A 22,243-nucleotide genomic window follows, 5' to 3' on the forward strand; every position below is an offset into this window, starting at 1 on the left:
AGGACTACAGGTGCGCACCACCACACCTGGCTAATTTTTGTATTTTTATTTTTTATTTATTTTTTGAGATGGAGTCATGCTCTGTTGCCCAGGCTGGAATGCAGTGGCGTGATCTCGGCTCACTGCAACCTTTGCCTCCTGGGTTCAAGCAATTCTCCTGCCTCGGCCTCCCAAGTAGCTGGGACTACAGGCGCCCACCACTGTGCCTGACTAATTTTTTGTATTTTTGGTAAAGACAGGGTTTCACCATGTTAGCCAGGGTGGTCTCGATCTCCTGACCTCATGATCCGGCCTCCCAAGTGCTGGGATTACAGGCATGAGCCACCACACCCAGCCTATGTTTGTATTTTAGTAGAGATGGGGTTTCGCCATGTTGGCCAGGCTGGTCTCAAACTCCTGACTTCAGGTGATCCTTGTAATACTAAGAAGTATACACTGTTTGTGATATGATTTAAAAAAATGGAGTAAATGAAATTCTTGAACAAAATGATACTTAAGAAATAAAACCACTAACTAGGAGGAAAACTGATTATAGCTTCACATTATTTAACAATGTGGCCAAGGCATAGAATTTTGTGGAGGAATAGTGCCTAGTAGAGTGCTTAGTTTATGCTGCTTCATGTGTGTTGGTTGAATGAATTTGATGGGTTGATACCTTATTATGGAAGCCGAATTGTATATATATACCTGATTAAGCAAGAAATTTGAATGTTATCTAATGGTCAGTGAGAATTTTGAGCAGGGAAATGATGTCATTCATTGCTTGTTTTAGACTGGAAGGAAATGTACAAAAGGTTATATTTTATGATAGAACTATGATAAATTTCCCTTTTACTTTGCTAACATTTCTAAGAACACACACCCTTTATAAAGTCTAAGAGTACACTTCCAAAGGTGATAGTGGCTCCCTGTGAAATGGGAATGGGGGTGAGGGCAATGTATTTGCATCTGGGAGGGGTAGCATATGTACTTTGAAAGAGAGCATCCAGGGATATGTCCTTCATGAGTATCATTATTGTAGAGAATCCTTGAGTATCAAATCATAGAACTCCTAGAGCCCCTCAGCTCTAACCCTCATGTTATAGATGAGATCAAGTGAATTTCTTGACTCAACTCAGGACTCCTGATTCCTAGTTCATTGTTCTTTTTCATGCATTAAAGTTGTGGAAAAAACCATGCAGGTGAACAGAAGGGAGGATTGGTTTACGTAGTTTTGTCTTCCCTGCTCCAGAGTAACTTTTCCAGCGAGCCTCAATGTTTTCATATCATCTTGCTGTACTTTAAAAATTTAAAGATTTGTGTCAATTACATATTCATGTAGGTAATAAAAAAATCTCGCTGGCCGGGTGCAGTGGCTCATGCCTGTAATCCCAGCACTTTGGTAGGCCAAGGCGGATAGATCGCCTTAGCTCAGGAGTTCGAGACTACACAGGGCACATGGTAAAACCCCGTGCCTACTAAAAATACAAAATAATTAACCGGGTGTGGTGGCGTGCAACTGTAGTCCCAGCTACTTGGGAGGTTGAGGCAGGAGAATCGCTTCAGCCCCAGAGGTGAAAGGTGCAGTGAGCCAAGATTGCGCTGCTGCACTCCAGCTTGGGCTACAGAGTGAGACTCCTTCTCAAAAAAAAAAAAAAAAAAATCTCACCACCGCAGAGGCAAATCAGTAAAACATCTTGTCATATTTTCTTACCAGTCTTTTTTCTAAATGTATACTTTAAAAATTAGAATTGTATTGTTTTACAGCTTTTTAAAAAGCTATTGTTTTATAGCTTTTTATATGTTTTTATATACAAACATTCACTTAAGTATATGTAGGTGTTTTTTTATTTTATTTTTTGTTTTTTAATTTTTATTTATTTATTCATTTTTTTGAGATGGAGTTTCGCTCTTGTTGCCCAGGCTGGAGTGCAATGGCACGATCTCAGCTCACTGCAACCTCCGCCTCCCGGGTTCAAGTGATTCTCCTGCCTCAGCCTCCTGGGTAGCTGGGATTACAGGCGCTCGCCACCACACACGGCTAATTTTTATGTTTTTAGTAGAGATAGAGTTTTGCCATGTTGGCCAGGCTGGTCTTGAACTCCTGACCTCAGGTGATCCAGCCGCTTCAGCCTCCCAAAGTGCTGGGATTACAGGCGTGAGCCACCGCGCCCAGCCCTATTTAAAATGGTTATGTAGTAGTTATCCATCATACAGATGTGCCACAACATATATGATTAAATCTCTATTGTTAGGTAGTTCTCAATTTTTCAAACAAGCAACTGTTTTATAAATGCAAAGAGTTCTAAGAACATTAGGAGACTTCGAGTCATTCACTTACTAGTTTGAATTAGTTAATAATCTGCTTTCTTTTTACTACCTAGTTGAGAGCGGCTAGTTGGAGAACGGAAACTGTGATTTGGCATGAAGCACTTTAGGAAGAGGGTGGGCTCAGAAAGGGCTGTGAAGGGGTAGAGTTCCATATAGGCTGTTTGAACCTCAGAAAAAGGGATGTAGAAAAAGGTTGCTGAATAGAGTAATTTCAGTGTTTTGCATAGGAATGACTCTTTTTCTGGTCCATGTGACTTTTGCTTTAAGATTATTGCTCAAGCTATTTTGTAAGTTTGGGGTTCTCCCACACAAATAGATTGACTAAGCACTAGTTAAAAGGCTAGGCATCTGAGTACCACTTACATGTTTTACTTTCCAAGTTCCAACCTAACTACTTATAAACTCGAAAATAGTTACGAATTGTGGGTTACCTATAGTCAAATGGTAGATTTTTTTTTTTTTTTTTTTACTCAGTTGGAAATGAAAGGGCAGGTATTGGCAAGGCTTAGGGACTAATTTAATGCCATTAGGAAAGCACAAGATAACTTAAGGGCTAAAAGCCTCAAAAAAAAAAAAAATGGTGAAATGAAGAGTTGTTGCTGATTGGTGCAGGAACCTGAAAGATGACACCTGAAAACTCAAATTACATTTCAGGAACTTGTGCTGGCGAGAGATAGGTATAACACAGATAAAAGTGTAATTTGTAGATACTCTAAAATCCTTTATCTTGGCCAATAGTTTCAGCCATGGCTTAAAATAATATATCTATCTGTACTTTAGCAAAATGGGTAGATTTGCATTTCACATATTCCTCCTTTGGTTGAAAACAACTGATTACATAGGAAAGGGAAGATGATACTCTAAACTAGGTCTTCATTCTGCTACAATATGACATTGGACAGGGCATTTCATCTCTCTGCTTTCTAACCTGCAAGTAAAAGGATAATTAATATTGGTTTAGATAATTTTTAAAGTTTCTTTAGAACCTGAAGAATCTTTATTTCTGAAACAAAAATGTCACCCATGAGGTAGAATTGGCTATACTTTCTCAAATGTAAGAAATTAAGCAAAATGCTGATCTAGTAGGTTCACATAACTTTTAAGTAAAGCATCTTGAAGGTGTCCCTCTATCAACTGAAGAACAAATGTCTGAGTTTAATATATGACTGCATCAAAAAAAAAAAAATGCAACCACAGTAGGTGACCAAAAGGATAAGTAACTTTCAGGAATTTTGAAAGCCCAGTAGTATTTAGTATATGCCCTCTCAGCATTAAAAAGGTCACCTTGCTAATACATGTTAATTTTGAAAGTTTAATTGACCTTTGGAATTTTAATATCAACCTTTTTTGGTGTGTTTAGAGGTTGGAGCAATCACTGAAGAAACTGAAGCCTGTGATTGGTGGAGTTTGGGTGCTGTCCTCTTTGAACTTCTCACTGGCAAGGTAAGCAGGGACCTGGACGTTTAATAAATTTACTCAGATGCTACCTTGATTTCAAATTGAGAACATTAGCCTTCACCCTTAGTTTTTAAATCAGGGACTAAGCAAGAAAAACTTTGATACCGAAAGCAGGTAGAGAAATGCAAGTTTATCAAGATTCCAGATTTTTTTTGAAAGTTGGATTGCATTACATTGAATAAATTGATGGTAAAATTATTTTATGTCACAATATTTCATAGTGAAATATGACTAAACCTTTTTCTTTTAATTTTCCATGATTCAGCTTTAACAGGGTCAAATCTGTAAGGTTTATGTAAGGATGTATTAAAATTCTCTGGATGTTTTAAACATCTTTGTCTGAAATCAGGAGGGAATTCTTATTTAAGAAAATTAATGTAGATATTAAAGTTAGCATTATCTTTTTCTCAGTACCATAAATTTTTCTTATCTGTTCTAGCTTAAGGACAGAAATTATACTCTCAGATGAATGACTTTTGAGTATAATGTTTGAGTTAGTAGACTTTAATAAAGTATTGTGCAGATTGCTTCCTGGGAAGAAAACAGAGGAAAGGAACAGTTACGCTTTTGTAAATAGTCATCTACCTACGTGTGTAGATAATACTGACCTAAGATTGTTGGAGAGTTTACAAATCACCTTTACATACATTTACACTGTAAAGCGCTATATATGTATGTAAAGTATTATGACTAACAAATTCTAAACTTTGAAGAGTTTTTAAAACATTAAAACATTTTAAAGGGATCAAATCCCTTTTTAGTTTTGTATAATTTAAGCATTTCTATAATATTCTGAGCCATTAATTTTATAACCAAGGACGATGGGACAGTAGCATAAGCTTATGATATGATCATGGTGATTGTCTTCATTTCAGTTAAAAGTTCTATAGGCTCATAGCCCTCATCCTAAACAGCTTAGGCGGCACTGTGTTGATTACTACACCTCCAGTTAAAATGGTTGTTGAGCTCTCTGTACTTGCTGTCCATAAATCCTATGATATAACAAAATACGATGTTATTTGGGATAAGAAGTGTGCCTGATTGATTGTTTCAGACTCTGGTTGAATGCCATCCAGCAGGAATAAATACTCACACTACTTTGAACATGCCAGAATGTGTCTCTGAAGAGGCTCGCTCACTCATTCAACAGGTAATTTAATTGACCTATTGGCCAGGTTTATCAACCATGCAGATTAGCAGAGCCCACACCTCCAAAACCTTAAAAAGAGATTAGTTTGGAGCAAGAAAAACCCATTTAACCTAAAACAAAGATGCATTCAGAATTAATACTGTATATTTTCAGGCTTTTGCTATCATCAAAGTATTGATTGGGTCAGAGAGTATAGTTAAAACTTCTTGGTATTAATTTTTTTTCCCAAAATTCAGGACTCAACGTTTAGTCAATTCTGTATATTTGTATAACTCTGTGATTTGAGTATTGCTTTTAGCTTGTCTGGGGCTGCTCTAATTTTGCAGTTGCATTTTGTAACCTTCTATGAATGGCTGTTTTCAGTTTTTAATTCTTATTTATAAATTTACTCGGGTTATTTATAAAGCTACTCAGGTAGCTTAGGAGGGGCATATTAGAAAATCTTGTCAAGTTAGATACTTCATCATTGGTGGAACTTGGGCATTGGTGTCAATGATTACATTTCTGGTGGCTTTGAAGAAAGAGACCATTGATAATTAAAGTTCAGTATCCCAGAGAGAGGCTTGGAACTCCAGTGAGCTGCTTAGATTGATTCCCCATACTTAAATTACTCCTCTAGTTTTGTGTAGTGAATTTTGCTGAGTATATTGAGGGTTGTTAGTACTCTGGTGTGACAGGCCCATTGCTGGGCTATCAGCTGGAACAAGCAGGCCTGGGATCCTTATACTTTGATGAAAAATATAATGGAAAAAGTTATTTGAAAAAGATCAAGAGCTAAAATTATGTAATGAAACATGGATTTTTTTAAAAAAATCAGGGAAAACAAAAATTGAAAGAAAAAAGGGCAGGGGAGCGTATATTAGGAAGATAATTAACTAGTATTCTCTTGAAGAGTGATTTTGCTTTCATTCAACAAATATTATATACAAGGCACAATGCTATAAGCTACAAAGGTAAGACACGTAAATAACCATACCACATGGAAATTGATAAAGGCTGTCAAAGAGTTTTAAAAAATACTATGGCAAGTCAAAAGAAGGAGGCAGATATAATCAGTGGAATGGTAGTATTAGGGAAAGTTTTCGTGGAATGGACGCTACTTTTGCTGGGCCTTAGAATTTCAGCATGGCAAGGCAGGATGTGGGGAGAACAGTCTTGGTGGAATGAATGGTTTGAGCAAAGGCAAGGAAGGAGTCTGAAAGACCCAAGTTTAGGAAACAAAAGTTTGATTTATCTGGACTAGAGAGATAAGTAAAGATATGGGTAGTAGGTGAGCATAAAAAGATAAGTTGGAGTTCTCTTATGGGGTTCTATCATCACAAACACAAGAATAGAGTGATAATATTTAATTCATTAAAATTTGAGATTTGGCCGGGCACAGTGACTCATGCCTGTAATCCCAGCACTTTGGGAGGCCGAGGCGGGTGGATCACGAGGTCAGGAGATCGAGACCATCCTGGCTAACACAGTGAAACCCCGTCTCTACTAAAAATACAAAAAATTAGCCGGGTGTGGTGGTGGGTGCCTGTGGTCCCAGCTACTCAGGAGGCTGAGGCGGGAGAATGGCATGAACCTGGGAGGCGGAGCTTGCAGTGAGCCGAGATCACGCCACTGCACTCCAGCCTGGGTGACAGAGTGAGACTCTGTCTCAAAAAAAAAAAAAAAAAAAAAAAAAAAGAGATTTGGAGTTTGTGGAGAAGAGTAAAAGGTTTAGAGTTGTACTTCAGGAAGATTAATTTGCCCAGAGTATGTAAACTATAAAGAAACAATCAGGTTGGAAATGCTGAGATGAGAATACCTAGAGCACTTTAGATTAAGAGGTAATGAAGAGATACATAAAACATTTCATTCTAATGGGAAAAAAGAGCAGCTATTCATTTGATTTCATCTTATTTGTTGTGGCATGAGATAAATTCAAAGTATTTTTTAGTAAATAATTTAGGAAAGACTAGCAACTGCTATTTTTTTGTTTCTCTTCCTTAAAGAAGTAGTCGTTATTATCTAATACTAAAAATAGAATTCCCCATAATAAGTTATCAAGTTCTGCTTTTGTCTTTATTAGAAGTTATGTTGTAAAGGAATCTAGGCTTAAGGTATGGTAAGTCTCCAAACTCAGATATGTATAGCTTATATAGTAAATCAGCATTATGTCATTGGCCTGCCTAAGGAAACTACCACTCATGTTGAGGAAACATCATCAGGAAAGGGAAAAGGGGTCTCTTGGCATGATTAGCAATTTGTCATTTTGACTTTCCTTTTCCACTACCTCACAGGTCATAGAGGTCACTTTAAAAAAAAAAAATCACAAAATGATTTATATGGAAATAATTCTACTTGGGGGAAATTTTCTCCTCTTTGGTCTTTAACTCCTTGCTTTCTTGTTAGATTTCATAATCCCCGTACCCCTGGTTCATTTATCTGTCCAAGTCAAGCGAATGGTGCCAAAGTAAACATAATTACATTTTAAATGCAATCTTAAAAAAAATTCCTCAGAGCATGTATGTTTGTGCTTTAGCATGTACATTAGTTAATTATGACGCAGTTGCTTGGTCAGTTTTAAGAAATTTTGTGAGGAAAAGACCAAAACAAATGTTTTGTGCCCTCATTGCTCAGCTCTGTTGCCTGTTCTTCAGGAGAAAGGAGGTTGGCAGCTGCTGTCTTGGATTCATTAACTTGAATGTGCCACTGGCTGACATTTTCTTAAGCAGTAGAATCTTTCTGTGACCTCTCTTGAGATGTATTATAGCCTTTAAAACAGCAGAATAAGCAAGATAGTCATGGTTAAAACAATTACACTTTTGCCTATAGATTTATACTTGCAATTGTATAGAGGAGTTCATGAACCAATTAAATTGACTTTAGTAAAAGTCAAAATATGAACCTTTAGAATTTCACATTTAAAGTAACATTTTAGAAAGAAACCAGTTGTTTATAATGAAGAAGAAAGAACTTACATGTTTATATGTTTCCTGAAATACTAAATATAATGCTGTCATTGCAGTTAATTCTTACAAATATTTGAAATGTTAGATTTATATTAAAATGTTTGATGCCTTCCACATTTCAGTCAGTAGACATAAATTGTCTGATTGTAAAAGTGGATTTGATACACGTAGGATATTCCTATGATGTTTGTTTTATAACAATAGCTTTTCTCTTAACAAATCGTAGCAACTACTAATATAAAAATTATTTGAGCAATTAGGTTTAATAAACAGTGTAGTATGGTTCAGTTTGAGTGCTAGACATAATTTCAAGTAAAAGACTGTTAGTATAGTCTTTTGAAGTGTATGCTTCATTCCCCTTATGGATTTAGTTATACCCAAGTGAAGTAATAGATTCTTAGCATTTGCAGATCTCACTTTCATGAGGCAGTGTAATGTTGTTAAGGCATGGATTCTGGAATCAGAATGCTTGAATTCAAATCTTGTCTTTGCCACTTACTACCTGTTTGATCTTAAACAAATTACTTAATTCCCCTTTTCTTATCTATAAAATAGAGATAATAGTAGCTATTCATAGAGTTGTGAGTTAAATGAGTTAACCTGTCATAACCACTTAGAATAATACCTGGCATGTGGTAAATGTCGTGTATATCTTTGTTAGCATTACTGATGGGACAGTGAGGAACATTCATGACACAGTAATTTGCAATTTGATGAAGCATATATTGGAATTATAGGGCTGCTAATGAAGAATGAGGCTACTGCTATTGGCATAGGTCAACAAAATTCTAAAAAAGTAGTGGACTGGCATATAATAGCAAACAATTGATACTTATCATGCAAATAATTGAATTAATCATGAATGAAAGAAAAATTAGAAATAATGAAAAAGAAAGAGAAGAAATAGAAGTTTTGGTTAATGTCCAAGAGTGGAATTTCCTGTATATTGGACTACAAATATTGTAAATAAATAATTTAATATTTCAGTTGCACTTGACTACATTCTGTGGAAAAAAATATTTACTGTGAGTATTCTTAAATTTGAGTGGCTGTGGCTTCATAAGTTAGTTGGCAGAGTTTCTTTCCCCCAGAAAGTATGAAATTAGACAGATTTGGTGAAAAACCTATCATTTCAGTGCTCTGGAAATGGATCAAAGGATACAACAATCCGAAAGGTATTTATGCTTAAAAAATAGCTGAACTGGCCAGGCACGGTGGCTCACGCCTGTGATCCCAGCACTTTGGGAGGCTGAGGTGGATGAATCACCTGAGGTCAGGAATTTGAGACCAGGCTAATATGGTGAAACCCTGTCTCTACTAAAAATACAAAAATTAGCTGGGCATGGTGGTGGATGCCTGTAGTCCCAGGTACTCGGGAGGCTGAGACAGGAGAATTGCTTGAACCTGGGAGGTAGAGGTTGCAGTTGGTGGATGCCTGTAGTCCCAGGTACTCGGGAGGCTGAGACAGGAGAATTGCTTGAACCTGGGAGGTAGAGGTTGCAGTGAGCCTAGATCGTGCCACTGCACTCCAGCCTGGGCAACAGAGTGTGGCTGTGTCTCAAACAAACAAACGAAAAACAGCTGAACTCTGGGAAAGAAGAGTGGGGACTCTTGACTCAGGGCTGCTTTCAATCTCCCCTTCCTGCTTGATCAGGTGCAAAGGTTTTGCCAGGGTGGGGTAAACCATGAGGACTGATCCTGAGGCTGCATAAATGTGCACAGGAACAGGGAATGGGCCCAGCAGAAAGTAAAATCCAGGGCAGATATGGTTTTGTGGCCTAAACTTTGAGTGTGTTCTCCTATGCATTGACAGAGAACAGAAGCTTGAAGGGCTGAGATATTTGAATACAACCTCTGTTCAGTCATTGGTTGACCCATAAGCTATGCAGACACAGGGGTGACCCTGAGAAAGCCAGCTTTAAAAAGAAAAAAAAATGTGGAAAGTTGTCAGCAGCTGCACATTACAGTGCAGTGAGTGGGAAGGGAACTTAGCAACTTTACAGATCTAACTGAAACAAGTTACCAAACAAAGAACAAACAATCCAACAGCAATGTTAAACTTCATGGGGAAAAAATCAGACTCTAGAGTTGCTAAAATATGCTATCTAAAATGTCCTGTTTTCAGTGAAGTGTAATGTAAGACATACACAAACAAAAATATATGTCCCATATTCAGAAAAAAAAAAAAAGCAATCAGGAGAAATTGTCTCCGAGTGTACGCAGACAATGGATTTACAAAGACTTTAAAGCAGCTATTGTAAATATTTCCAAAGAACAAAATGAAACTGTGTTTAAATAATTAAATAAGTGACAAAAATGAATCAACAAAGAGATTCTGTAATAAGGAGAAAGTATATTTTAAAAAAACAGAACTAAGTAGAAGTCACAAGTTGAAAAATACAATAACTGACATGAAAAATTCACTAGAAAAAAAAGAAGTAGCTAACAGCAAATTTGAGATAGAAGAAGAAAGAATAAATGAACTTAAATTAATAGAAATTATTGAATCAGAAAAATAGACATAAAAATTGGAAAAAATGAACAGACTATAGAAATCTGTAAGACAATAGCAAATGTACCGGTATACATATAATGATAGTTCCAGACGGAGAGGAGAAAGGGAAAGGGACAGCAAAAAGAAATAATGGTTAAAACTTTCCAGATTTGATGAAAAGAATTAACTTACACATCCAAGAAACTCAACAGACCCTATGTAGGAAAATACAAAGAGGTCTACACTTAGACATATTTAGACATATCCACACTTAACCAAATTGTTGAAAGACAAAAACAAGAAAATTTTGGAAGCAGTAAAAGGAAAATAACTTACATAGAAGGAAGCATTAATGTCTAACTAATTATCAAAACATGGAGGACAGAAGATTATTTAGAGTGACACAAAGTGCTGAAATCAAGAAGCAGCAGTAAACCAAGAATTCAGCAACATTATCCTTCAAAAATGAAGGTGCATAAAGACATTCCCAAATACAGAAAGACTGGGAGGGTTTATTGCTAGCGGAATTGCCTTACAAGAAATACCACAGGAATTCCTTCAGGGTGGAAAGAAATGACGCCAGGTAGTAACGTAAGTCCAAGGAGGAAATGAGGAACACTGAAAATTGTAGATATGAGTTCATAGAAAAGACACTATATATATATATATATATATATAAAATATATATATATACACCTACATGCAATTTTATCTTTTAAATAAAATATATATATACACACACACATATATATATACATTGTCTATTACTAAATTGTCTGTTTTTCCTTTCAATTCAGTTCAATTTTGTTTCCTATATTTTGAGGCCATTAGTGCATGTACATTTGTAATTGTTACAGCTACTCATGTACTATCACTATGAAACATTTGTCAGTCCCTATCTTACTATTAAGATAGATAGTAGATCTGCCTTAATACCCATTTTGTCTGATATTTAATATTGCCAATCCAGCTCTTCTGTGGTTACTGTTGGTATGGTTTATCCTTTTCCATCCTTTGTCTTTCAATCTGTTCGTGTTTTTTAATTTAAGGTGTGTCTCTCACACACAGAAGATCCACCTTAACGGAATCGGTCTTTGGTTTGGCATGCTTAGATATTCGCTTTATTGACATGGTGGGTTTATATTTGCTATTTTGCTACTTGTTCTAGATTTACTGTCTTATTTGTTCTTCCTTTACTGCCTTCTTTTGTGTTAAATGCTTTTGCTGTACCATTTAGTTTCTCTACTAATTTTCTTTTTTGTTTTTAGGGTTTCTTTTTTATTTTAGTGGTTGCTACAATATGCATCTTATCACTTAATACATCACTTATCTTATAAGATCATTTACTTCAAAATAATAGTAACTTTAATTTAGCAAAAGGTAGAAACTTTGCTCCACCATAGCCCCCTTCCTTTGTCTATTATTGTCATAAATATTTAGATATTGTTTCTATATGTGTTAAACCCAATAGCATGGTTTTGTAATTCTTGCTACATGCAATTTTATGTCTTTTAAATAAAAAATATGTACATGTATATATATACATGCAATTTTGTCTTTTCAATAAAATATATATACACATACATATATACATACATTTTATGTCTTTTAAATAAAATATATATACACACACACATATATACATATGTATGTATGTATACATATACATTTGTATGTGTGTATTTATTTAAAAGACAAAATTGCATTTATATATTTTATTTAAAAGTCGTAAAATTGCATGTGTATATATACATGTATATATATATTATTTAAAAGACATAAAATTGCATGTAGCAACAATTATAAAACCATGCTATTGGGTTTAGCACACATAGAAGCAATATCTAAATATTTATGACGATAATAGACAAAGGAAGGGGGCTATGGTGGAGCAAAGTTTCTGCCTTTTGCTAAATTAAAGTTACTACTGTTTTGAAGTAGATAAATGATCTTATAAGTGATATATTAAGTGATAAGATACATATTGTAGGGATACAGCAACCACTAAAAAAAACAAAAATCCTAAAAACAGAAAAGAAAGTAGAGAAACTAAAATGGTACAGCAAAAAGCATTTAACACAAAAGAAGGCAGTAAAGGAAGAACAAATAAGACAGTAAATCTAGAAAACAAGTAGCAAAATAGCAAATATAAACCCACCATGTCAATAAAGTGAATATCTAAACATGCCAAACCAAAGGCAAATTCCATTAAGTTGGATCTTCTGTGTGTGAGAGGCACACCTTAAATTAAAAAACACGAACAGATTGAAAGACAAAGGATGGAAAAGGATAAACCATACCAACAGTAACCACAGAAGAGCTGGATTGGCAATATTAAATATCAGACAAAATGGATATTAAGATAGATTTACTAGGGACTGACAAATGTTTCATAGTGATAGTACATGGGTAGCTGTAACAATTACAAATGTATATGCACTAATAACGGCCTTAAAATGTAGAAAACAAAATTGAACTGAATTGAAAGGAAAAGCAGACAATTTAGCAATAGTAAGTGGAGGCTCAATACTCCATTCTCCATGGTTTATAGAAACCTAGCAAGGACATTGAAGACTCGAACAAGCTGTAACTGACATGTATAGAACACTTCACCCAGTGACTGCAGAACACACATTCTTATCAAGTACACACAAAACAATCTCCAAGAAAGATCACATGCTAGGCCATAAAACAAGTTTTAGCATTTAAAGGGATTGAATTCATACAATGTATTCTGAATTACATTGTACACTGATTATAATCACCATAACAATCAAAGTAGAAATCAACAATAGGAGGAGATCTGCTAAATCCACAAATATTTGAAAATTAAACCGTATGCTTCTAAGTTTTGTATGAGTTAAAGAAGAAATATCAAGAAAAACTAAAAAAAGTTTTAAATGGAACGAAAAGGAAAACACAATATATCAAAATGTATAGGATGCAGCTAAATCAATTCTTGAGGGAAATTTATGGCTTTAAATGACTATATCAGGGGAAAAAAAGGAAGGTTTCAAATCAAAATCTTAGCTTGCACCGTAAGAAACAATGAAACAAAGCTAGATGTGTTGTGTGCTCCTGTAGTCCCAGCTACTTGGGAGGCTGAGGTGTGAGGATCACTTGAGTTCAGGAGTTCAAGACCAGCCTGGGCAACATGGTAAGACCCTGTCTCTACATTTAAAAAAAGAAAGAAACTATGAAAAGAAGCTGTAAAAACCAAAGTAAATCCAAAGGAAGCAGAAATCAGTAAGATAGAGAACAGAAGAATAAGAGAAAAATTAAAACCACAAGGTAGTTCTTTGCAAAGATCAGCAAAATTGGGAAACCTTTAGCTGGTTCCAAACTGTGCATAAAAAGGCAAAGGACCTATAATGTCCAAAACAATTTTGCAAGAGAACAAAGTTGGAGGACTTACGCTACCTGATTTCCACACTAACTGTAAAGCCACCATAGTTTTAAGACCACAGTGTTTTTCTAACAAATGGCACTGGGAAATTGAATATACACATGGTACAAACAAAATGAACTTAGACCCTTCATATTATTTGCAAAAGTTAACTCAAAATAGATCGTATATTTGTATATAAGAGTTAAAGCCATAACAATTGTAGAAGAAAACAAAGGAGAAAATCTTTGGTGTTGGGTTAGGCAAAGAAGTATTAGATGTGATACCAAAAGCGTGGTCCATAAAAGGAAAAGTTGATAAAGTAGATTTCCTTAAAATTAAAAACTTGTGTATTCAAAAGTCACCATTAAGAAAATGAAGACAATAGGGAAGGTGTGGTGGCTTATGCCTGTAATCCCAGCACTTTGGGAGGCCATGGTAGGAGAACCTCTTGAGCCCAGAAGTTTGCGACTAGCCTTGACAACATAGCGAGACCCCGCCTCTATGAATAAATAATAAAAATATAAAAATTTTAAAGAAGGAAAATGAAGACAAGTCACAGACTGGGAGAAAATAGTTGCAAATCATTTATCTGATAAGGGACTTACATTCAGAATATATAAAGAACTCTTATAATTCAGTAAGACAGACAATTCAGTTTTAAAATGGGCGGAAAGTTAGATATTTCACCCAGAAAGCTATTTGAATGGCTAACGAGCACATGAAAAGATGCTCAACATTATTAGTTGTTAGGGGATATAAATTAAAACCATAATAAGATACTACTAATATCAAGAGAAGGGCTGTTATCAAAATGACAGTACCAAGAGCTGAGGATGTAGAGAAACTGAAATCCTCAAACTTAAATGTTTGTGAGAATGTAAGATGGTACAACTACTTTAGAAAAGTTTGGAAATTTTATAAAAAGTTAAACATAAGCTCATTCTGTGACCCAGCAATTCTACTTCTAGGAATGTAACCAAGAAAAATGAAAATATATGTCTACATAAAGACATGTACATGAATGTTAATAGCAACATTATTCATTATAGCCCCAAACTGGAAAGTCCAAGTATCTAAAAACTAGTGAATGGATTAATGAAATGTGGTACATCTAAACAATGGAATACTAAGAAAAAGGAGTGGACTGTTGATACTTGCTACAATGTGGATGGATCTCAGAAACATAATGATGGGTGAAAGAAGGCAGCAGCAAAAGACTACATATTTTATGATTTCAATTATATGAAATGTTCAGAAAGGGCAACTTTATAGAGAAAAAAGGCAGGTCAGTGGTTGCTGAGGGCTGGGGATGGGAGTGGGGATTAACTGTAGATGGCATGAGGAAGCTTTTTAGGGTAATCAAAATGTTCTAAAACTGGATTGTGGTGCTAGTTGCACAACTCAAAATTTACTAAAAGTCTTCAGATTGTACACTTTATAAGGGGTGAATTTTATGCTATATAAATTATCCCTCAGTAAAGTTAACACAAAAATTTGACATTATTAAACCACAAAATTTTTTTACGTATTTTACACTCGTGTCCTATTTCTGAAGAAACCAAAACTTGTTTCATTCATTAGATTAAATTATTTCCTTTGTGTCAACTATGCCAAAGACTAGTAATTTTGGAATACTAAAAAGCATATTCACACTTAGGTAAAGTTTAGTCTCAACACATACATAGTTCATTAGGGATCGAAAGATTTACTGTGCTTCCCAAATTTTCTAATCATGGAGGAAGTAACTGGCTATCTCAGAATCTAGTGTAGTATCTAGTTAATGTCATGGTGTACTTTTGGGGTAGGAAATTGATAGGTATAGCTATCCTATTATGCTCTATGAGGATGAGGGAAACAAAGGAAGTTGCTCAAGGCCATGTTTCCCATCAGTTGAAAAGCCATAAACTCAGTTCAGGTGTCTCTCACACCCCACAGCTAGAGTGGTATTAGATATAGCTCCCTTTCAAGAAAACATGGTCACTTGGGTATTAATCAAGACTTTGTTACCAGGGTTGAATTTAGAAGTTGTTTCCTTTCAAATACTGGTTTTCCTTTGATTTGCCAGTTGGATTCCTGTTACTCACTAAATCTATCTTTTTTTTTTTTTAGCTCTTGCAGTTCAATCCTCTGGAACGACTTGGTGCTGGAGTTGCTGGTGTTGAAGATATCAAATCTCATCCATTCTTTACCCCTGTGGATTGGGCAGAACTGATGAGATGAATGTAATGCAGGGTTAGCTTCACACATTCTGAGCACCTCCGTGACAGGCATCTCCAGCACTGAGGCACCTCTGCCTCACAGTCACTTATGGAGCACCAAAGCATTTGGATAAAGACCGTTATAGGAAATGGGGGGGGTGGGGGGAATGACTGAAAGAGAACAATTTGTTTACAATTACAAGATATTAGCTGATTTTGCCAGGGGCTGTTATATACATACCTGCAACCAAGGTGTGATCTGAATTTAGTCCACATTCAGTGTTGCAGATGAGTTGTAAAGCCAACCGAAAGAGTTCCTTCAAGAAATTCTTCTGATAGGAAGCTGTAAGTGTGGAATGAAGTTTTACTTGAAAGGACCTTTACGTGGCAGCTAACAGTGCTTTTTGCTGACCAGGATTGGTTTATATGATTAAATTAATATTTGCTTAATAATACACTAAAAGGACTTCATGAACAGCGTCATCAGCGCAACTTAAAAGTGAGAAAAATAGGATATACATATAATTTCTGACGGAAAACCTGTACCCTGATGCTGTATAATTAATGTATGTTGAATGTGGTCCCAGATTATTTCTGTGGGAAGACACTCCATGTTGTCAGCTTTGTACTCTTGGTTGGTACTGCTTATTTAGAGAAGAGTTCATATAAACACTCTGTGTCTTCAACAGCATCTTTCTTTCCCCGTCTTTCCATTTTCTGCACCCTCTGCTTGTTCCCTCATATTCTGTTCTTCTGACTCCTGCTAACACACATGCAACAAAAAAGGGAAGGAAGTGCTTATTTCCCCAGATTGTGTAAGGACTAAGAAATCATGATGTCAAATAAACATGGTGAAACATTAGATCTCTTCTTCATTTAATAACCCTCCCCCCTTGTTTTTCTTAAAGAAATGCCTCCATTCCTTTCCTTGTGAAATATTATCAGTTTCTACCATTGCTTCTCATGCTTGACTTTGTTTTACTTTTTGGCTTGGTATACTAAGAAGCAAAGGATCTCATCTAAATGGAATTGAATGGCAGTCCTAGTTTGTTACTTTGGTGATGAGATTTTCAGATTTGAACTAATCTGTTTGACATGATTGTAGAAAGAATGTAAGTATTCACACATCTCCAAACATTTGTATTTGTTACTTCTTTTTGTTGCTAAGGTAGCTCCTGTAGTTATACATTGTTGCAAAAATTTACAAATGTTTTACAAGTGTTAACGTCTGTTTTTTTTTTAAACTTTAGCCAAAGAAGAAGTCACTATTTCCAAGTTAGAAACCACCAGAAATAACTGAAATTTTCGATATGTTCTAATCTTCTTTGTATTTTTGAGATCTGTGTGAGAACCCACCCCCACTCCAGGAGCATCTGTACAGCTTCCATCTGCCATTGACCAGGTCCTCTCATCAAATTAAATGGAACAGAAAATGCTCTAGTGAAACAAAGGAAATGTGCAAGCGTTTTTCCTTTTTCTATTATTCTATTTCCCTTTTTCCTTTTTGGCCCCCTTATAATCCAAGCCCCAGCTGAAAGGCTGCAACAACACCAGGTTGGGGAGCAGGTCACCAGGATCATAGTTCAGTCAAGATGACATCACTCTCTGGAACTAGATTTCAACTCACTAGTCCCCTGGCCTCATAACAGGAACTTATGCAGGTGAGACACAAGAATGACTTCCTGTGTAGGACTAGTAGGAAATCTGCAAGTACTTAGAGCTGGCCATTACAGAACTTCCTTCCAGAAGTGCCCTGTGACATGAAAGTAGGACTTTACAACTAAGATGAAGATCCCTGCCCTACCACATGATTTGAGTCTCTTGGATTCAAAGAACATTAATGTCAACAGATGGTTACCATGTCAGTCTGTTGACAATTCCATTGCTTCGGTTTCTCCCCCTTTCTCTCTGTATGTTTGGTTGGAGCTTGTGCTTAATGTAAATACATCATTCATAATTAGAATGGACATGAATTATTTTAGTAATAAACACAGGATAAATGACTTTGGGGTGATGAATCAAAGTCTGTTTTTATTTGATGATGTGTACATATTTTAAGCTGTAATTCTGTGATTGGTACTGATTTTTATGGTTGGTTTTTTTATATTTTGTTTAAGCAGAGGAGTGGAATATGGGGTCAAAATCATACAAGAAGTTGCCATGAGTGTTTCTTATTTGATTTTTTTATTGTGGTAAAATATACATAACAGTCACCATTTTAACCATTTAAAAATATACACTTCAGTAGTGGCATTAAGTACATTCACATTTTTGTGCGAGATCACCACTATCCATCTCCAGGACTGTTTCATCACCTCAAATGGAAACTCTGTACCCACTAAACAATAACTCCTCCCCATTCCACACTCCAGCTCCTAGCAACCACTATTCTACTTTCTGTCTCTATGAATTTAAATGTGACTATTCTAGGTACTTCATATAAGCAGAATCATACAATATTTGTTTTTTTGTCCTGGCTTATTTCACTCAGCAAAAAGTTTTCAAGGTTCGTCCATGCTGTAGTATTTATCAGAATTTCCTCCCTTTTAAGGCTGAATAATATTCCATTGTATGTATTACACATTTTGTTTAGCCATTCACCTGTCAATAGATATTTGGATTTTTTCTACCTTTTGGCTGTTGTGAATAATGCCATTATGAATATTGATGTGCAGATATTTGTCTGAGTCTCTGTTTTCTGTCATTCAATTTTTTGTTTTATTTTTATATGAAATTACCAATATCATTCACTATTATTCTACCGTGATCTTTATAGAAGGGTTTTTCCAGATAGACTGCAACTACCATTATGGTGCAGTGCCACTTATTCTAAGATATAGTATAAAAATCTACTGTTCCTATGTCAAAGATGGATAAGTTAAGCTTCCCAAGAGTGAAAAGAATGTCATCATTTTAGCAATTTAACTGTGACACGAAATAATACTATTTGAGACATGGACCTTTTCAAATTACTTGTTATAATAACGTTTTTTTAAAATTTGATGAATAATAGTTATGTATATTTATGGGGTACAATGTGATATTTCTATACATGTATACGTTGTAGAATGATCAAATCAGGCTAATTAACTTACCTATCACCTCAAATACTTATCATTTTTTTGTGGTGAGAACATTTAAAATCCACTCTTTTAGCCATTTTGAAATACACAATACATCGTTAACTGTAGTCACCATGCTATGCAATAGATTGCCAGAACCTATTCTTCCTGCCTAACTGAAACTTTTACCCTTTGACCAGCGTCTCCCCTTACTTCATTCTCCCCTGGCCCCCAGCCTCTGGTAACCACCATTTTACTTTCTACTTCTATTAATTAACTGAACTGTTGATAATATATTTAAACCTATCTTTTAAACAGCTACAATACCTATTGTGTTTTGACCTTCATGCTTTTCCTGTCTTCACTTACTTCAAGGTCAGTGTGAACCAAGATTGACCTTTGCTTTCAAATGGTGCATGTACTGAAAAGCATAAAATGTATAGATAATACTCATGCTATAACCAGTAACACTATATTAGAGCTCCACATCTAGTATGCCTTGATTGAATTCACTTGCCCACAAGTTTGGAATCCAAATAGAAAGAGGTCTGACTAGAGCCCCGAGATTCTGCCTCCCAAGGGCTCCCCAGAGCATATTTATTGGAATCACTTAGGGATCTCTTTCTAGTAAAGGCGAAGGCATAAAACTGATCATCTTTTTTCCTTAGAGGAGTTGATTTAAACTCTGGTATATCTAAATGGTCTGGGCAGTGGAGCCTGGAATTTATTTCAAGCTCTGTCTTCGAGAATTGTGCAATAATGCAAAGTCTTAGAGTGGTGTCCTGGTCATGTCTCTGTGACTGATTAGCCATAGAACCTTAATCAAATAACCCTCTCCTGGACCTGTTCCCTCACCTGTAGAATGAATGGGTAGATGAGTTCTAAGCTCTCCATGTATGTGATGGATTTTCGGTTTTTCAGAGAGAGCTAATTTGATAAAACAACATTATAGGAAAGGCAAGGTTAATGAAAATCTTGAATTGGTACTTAACTGTTTTCTTATTGTTTTTCTAGTAATCCCAGATGCTTGGGTTGCTGCCGTACACCTGCTCAGTAGCATAGCCCTTGGCGGTTATATGGTTATAAAAATTGTATATAAAATGAGATATTAAAAGGTTATTTCTCATTCAGTTCTACACTGGAAAAGGAGAGTTGAAGGTCCAGATAGCAGTACATAGAGGTGAAAGGAGGTGAGGGCCACACCTACATTTGCCTATTTCCTAGACCTTTCTCAGTAACTATGGTAGTATTCGTACACCTGTTGCCCTCATCTATCATATTTTGTGTGTTTATTTGACTCAGTCCTTTGGCAGGCATAATCAGATACTTTCTGATTATGGATCAGAAATGGATACTTTCTGTTCCTATTTAATGCAGAACATTAACCTCTACCAGTCTAGGTAATTTAGATTTTTGATTATTTTATGTCCACTAGGCTCATTTTAAGGATTTCATATTAAGCCCTCATATTGAAGGGTTACTGAATGGCAGAAGCTGTGAAGTCAGCTATTTCTACATAAAGTTGTAAACAGAATAGCAGCAGGGAAATGGAAAGCAAAGTACTACAAGTTTTTGTGACTCAGCATCACTTACTCTCTCAAGGACAGTAAATAGGAAACCGGAGAGCAAGCTTCCTTTTTGGTAAGATTTATGATTCTGGTGGTGATAATGTAGTCAGATGGTATGGCCTTGTATTTTTGGTCCCTATCACATGATTTCCCCCCTTGATCTAGCTGTCTCATCCCAGGGAGGAATGGAGGCAGAGAGAATTTGTGGCGGTGTAAGAAAGAAAGTAACCTGAGTGAGTAAGTTGGGCCAGGAAGATGCAGCACAGCACTTGGCAGCATGTTGGCCTAGGTACCTGCAGCAATAGAGAACCACCTTTGTTGATCTGGATTTAAAGTCTAATTCTTTGTTCTTCCCCAAGGAAGAGTGAGGCAAAAACTGAAACTATTTCTACTATCCCAGGAAAAGAGATGGCCAACCTGCCTTTTAGGAAAGAATTAATTGACGTGCTTATCCTAAGTCAGTTCTATCTCCCTCTCCTTGCTAAAGACAGCTGGTACAACTGGTAGTTAAGGCAGAGGCCATGAGTGTTTGCAGAGGGCTGCTGTGATTTCTTTTGGGCAGGAATGCCTCTTGATGTGGTAGGAAGGAATGACAAATGAGCCAGCTTTGAGGCACATTTAGAATTGCTGGCATGTTGTTTTTGTAAATCTCAAATTGAAACATATCAAAAATTTCATGTCAACTCTGTTGATCAAATTCTTCCTAAAGCTGGGTGCAGTGGCTCATGCCTGAAATCCCAGCACTTTGAGAGGCCAAGTCAGGCGAATTGTTTGAGTCCAGGAGTTTGAGGTCAGCCTGGGCAACATGATGAGACCCTGTCTCTACAAAAGATACAAAAATTAGCTTGGGCACAGTGGCGTGAACCTGTAGTCCCAGATACTTGGGAGGCTGAGGTGGGAGAATTGCTTGAGCCCAGGAGGTCAAGGCTGCAGTGAACCATGATCACACCACTGTACTGAGCAAAAGAGTGCGACCCAGACTTTAAAAAAATAAAATAAATAAAAATAAAAAATCTTCCTAAAGTTTGGGTATTTGGTTAGGAGTCCACAAGACAGATGTTTGATTAACCCCACCAAGAGGCACATGTCAAAAGGGACTGTAGAAGAATTTCAGCCTGTTTCAGCGCCAATATGACTGAACTGTGTTGTTGCCCTTTTCATGGGATATGCATATAAAATTGATCCAATGGAAAACAAGAAGAAAAGGAGAGGTAATGTTTGCAAGACATTTAAGATAATTTGTAGAACACTTGAGTCTCTCAGGATTGTCATAGGAAGAAAATGTGTTAGATATTTGAAGGGTCTGTCTTTAGCAAAAGGATTCTAAATGACTAAGAAAACTTCTTTAAAATTGAACTCTTCCCCCGACCGTGTGCTTCTACTGCTCTCTCATTTCTTCTTTCTCTCTTCATCCCCTCTTCATCCACCCCTCCCTCCCATTATGGGCTTCTCTGGTCTCTGAACAAAAGATATGGCACCTGCCTTCACGGATCTTATAAAACACAGGGGAAAGAAAGAAACATAAATAATAAGTAGGGCAGAATGTGGCAAGTGTTATAAAGTACAACTGGAGTATGGTGAGCATACAAAGGAGAGATCTGAGGAGCTGCAGGAAGCCTTCCTGTATAGGAGCAGGACCTTGAAGTGTAGATAGGATTTTTAAACATAAG

At 36.2% G+C, this 22,243-nt stretch overlaps 1 protein-coding gene across 49 annotated transcripts in view; it reads left to right on the forward strand.

The window, feature by feature from the left end:
* Positions 1-17,961, forward strand: part of RPS6KC1 (ribosomal protein S6 kinase C1) — a 215,008-nt gene extending 197,047 nt beyond the window's left edge. For 45 of the 49 annotated variants that reach the window (XR_012432978.1, XM_074036223.1, XM_074036320.1 and 42 more), the window contains 3 exons: positions 3,671-3,753; positions 4,823-4,918; positions 15,855-17,961. Coding sequence is in view for 44 of the 49 variants with exons in the window: in XM_074036223.1 (XP_073892324.1) it covers positions 3,671-3,753; positions 4,823-4,918; positions 15,855-15,965 (290 nt within the window). In the remaining 5 variants the exon portion in view is untranslated. The remainder of the gene's footprint in view (positions 1-3,670; positions 3,754-4,822; positions 4,919-15,854) is intronic. The other 4 variants (XR_012433030.1, XR_012433032.1, XR_012432999.1 and 1 more) reach the window with 1 other exon arrangement.
* Positions 17,962-22,243: the final 4,282 nt, after the last annotated feature.

This window comes from Macaca fascicularis, chromosome 1 (assembly GCF_037993035.2).
Source record: "Macaca fascicularis isolate 582-1 chromosome 1, T2T-MFA8v1.1".
In the NCBI taxonomy this organism is placed as follows: domain Eukaryota; kingdom Metazoa; phylum Chordata; class Mammalia; order Primates; family Cercopithecidae; genus Macaca; species Macaca fascicularis.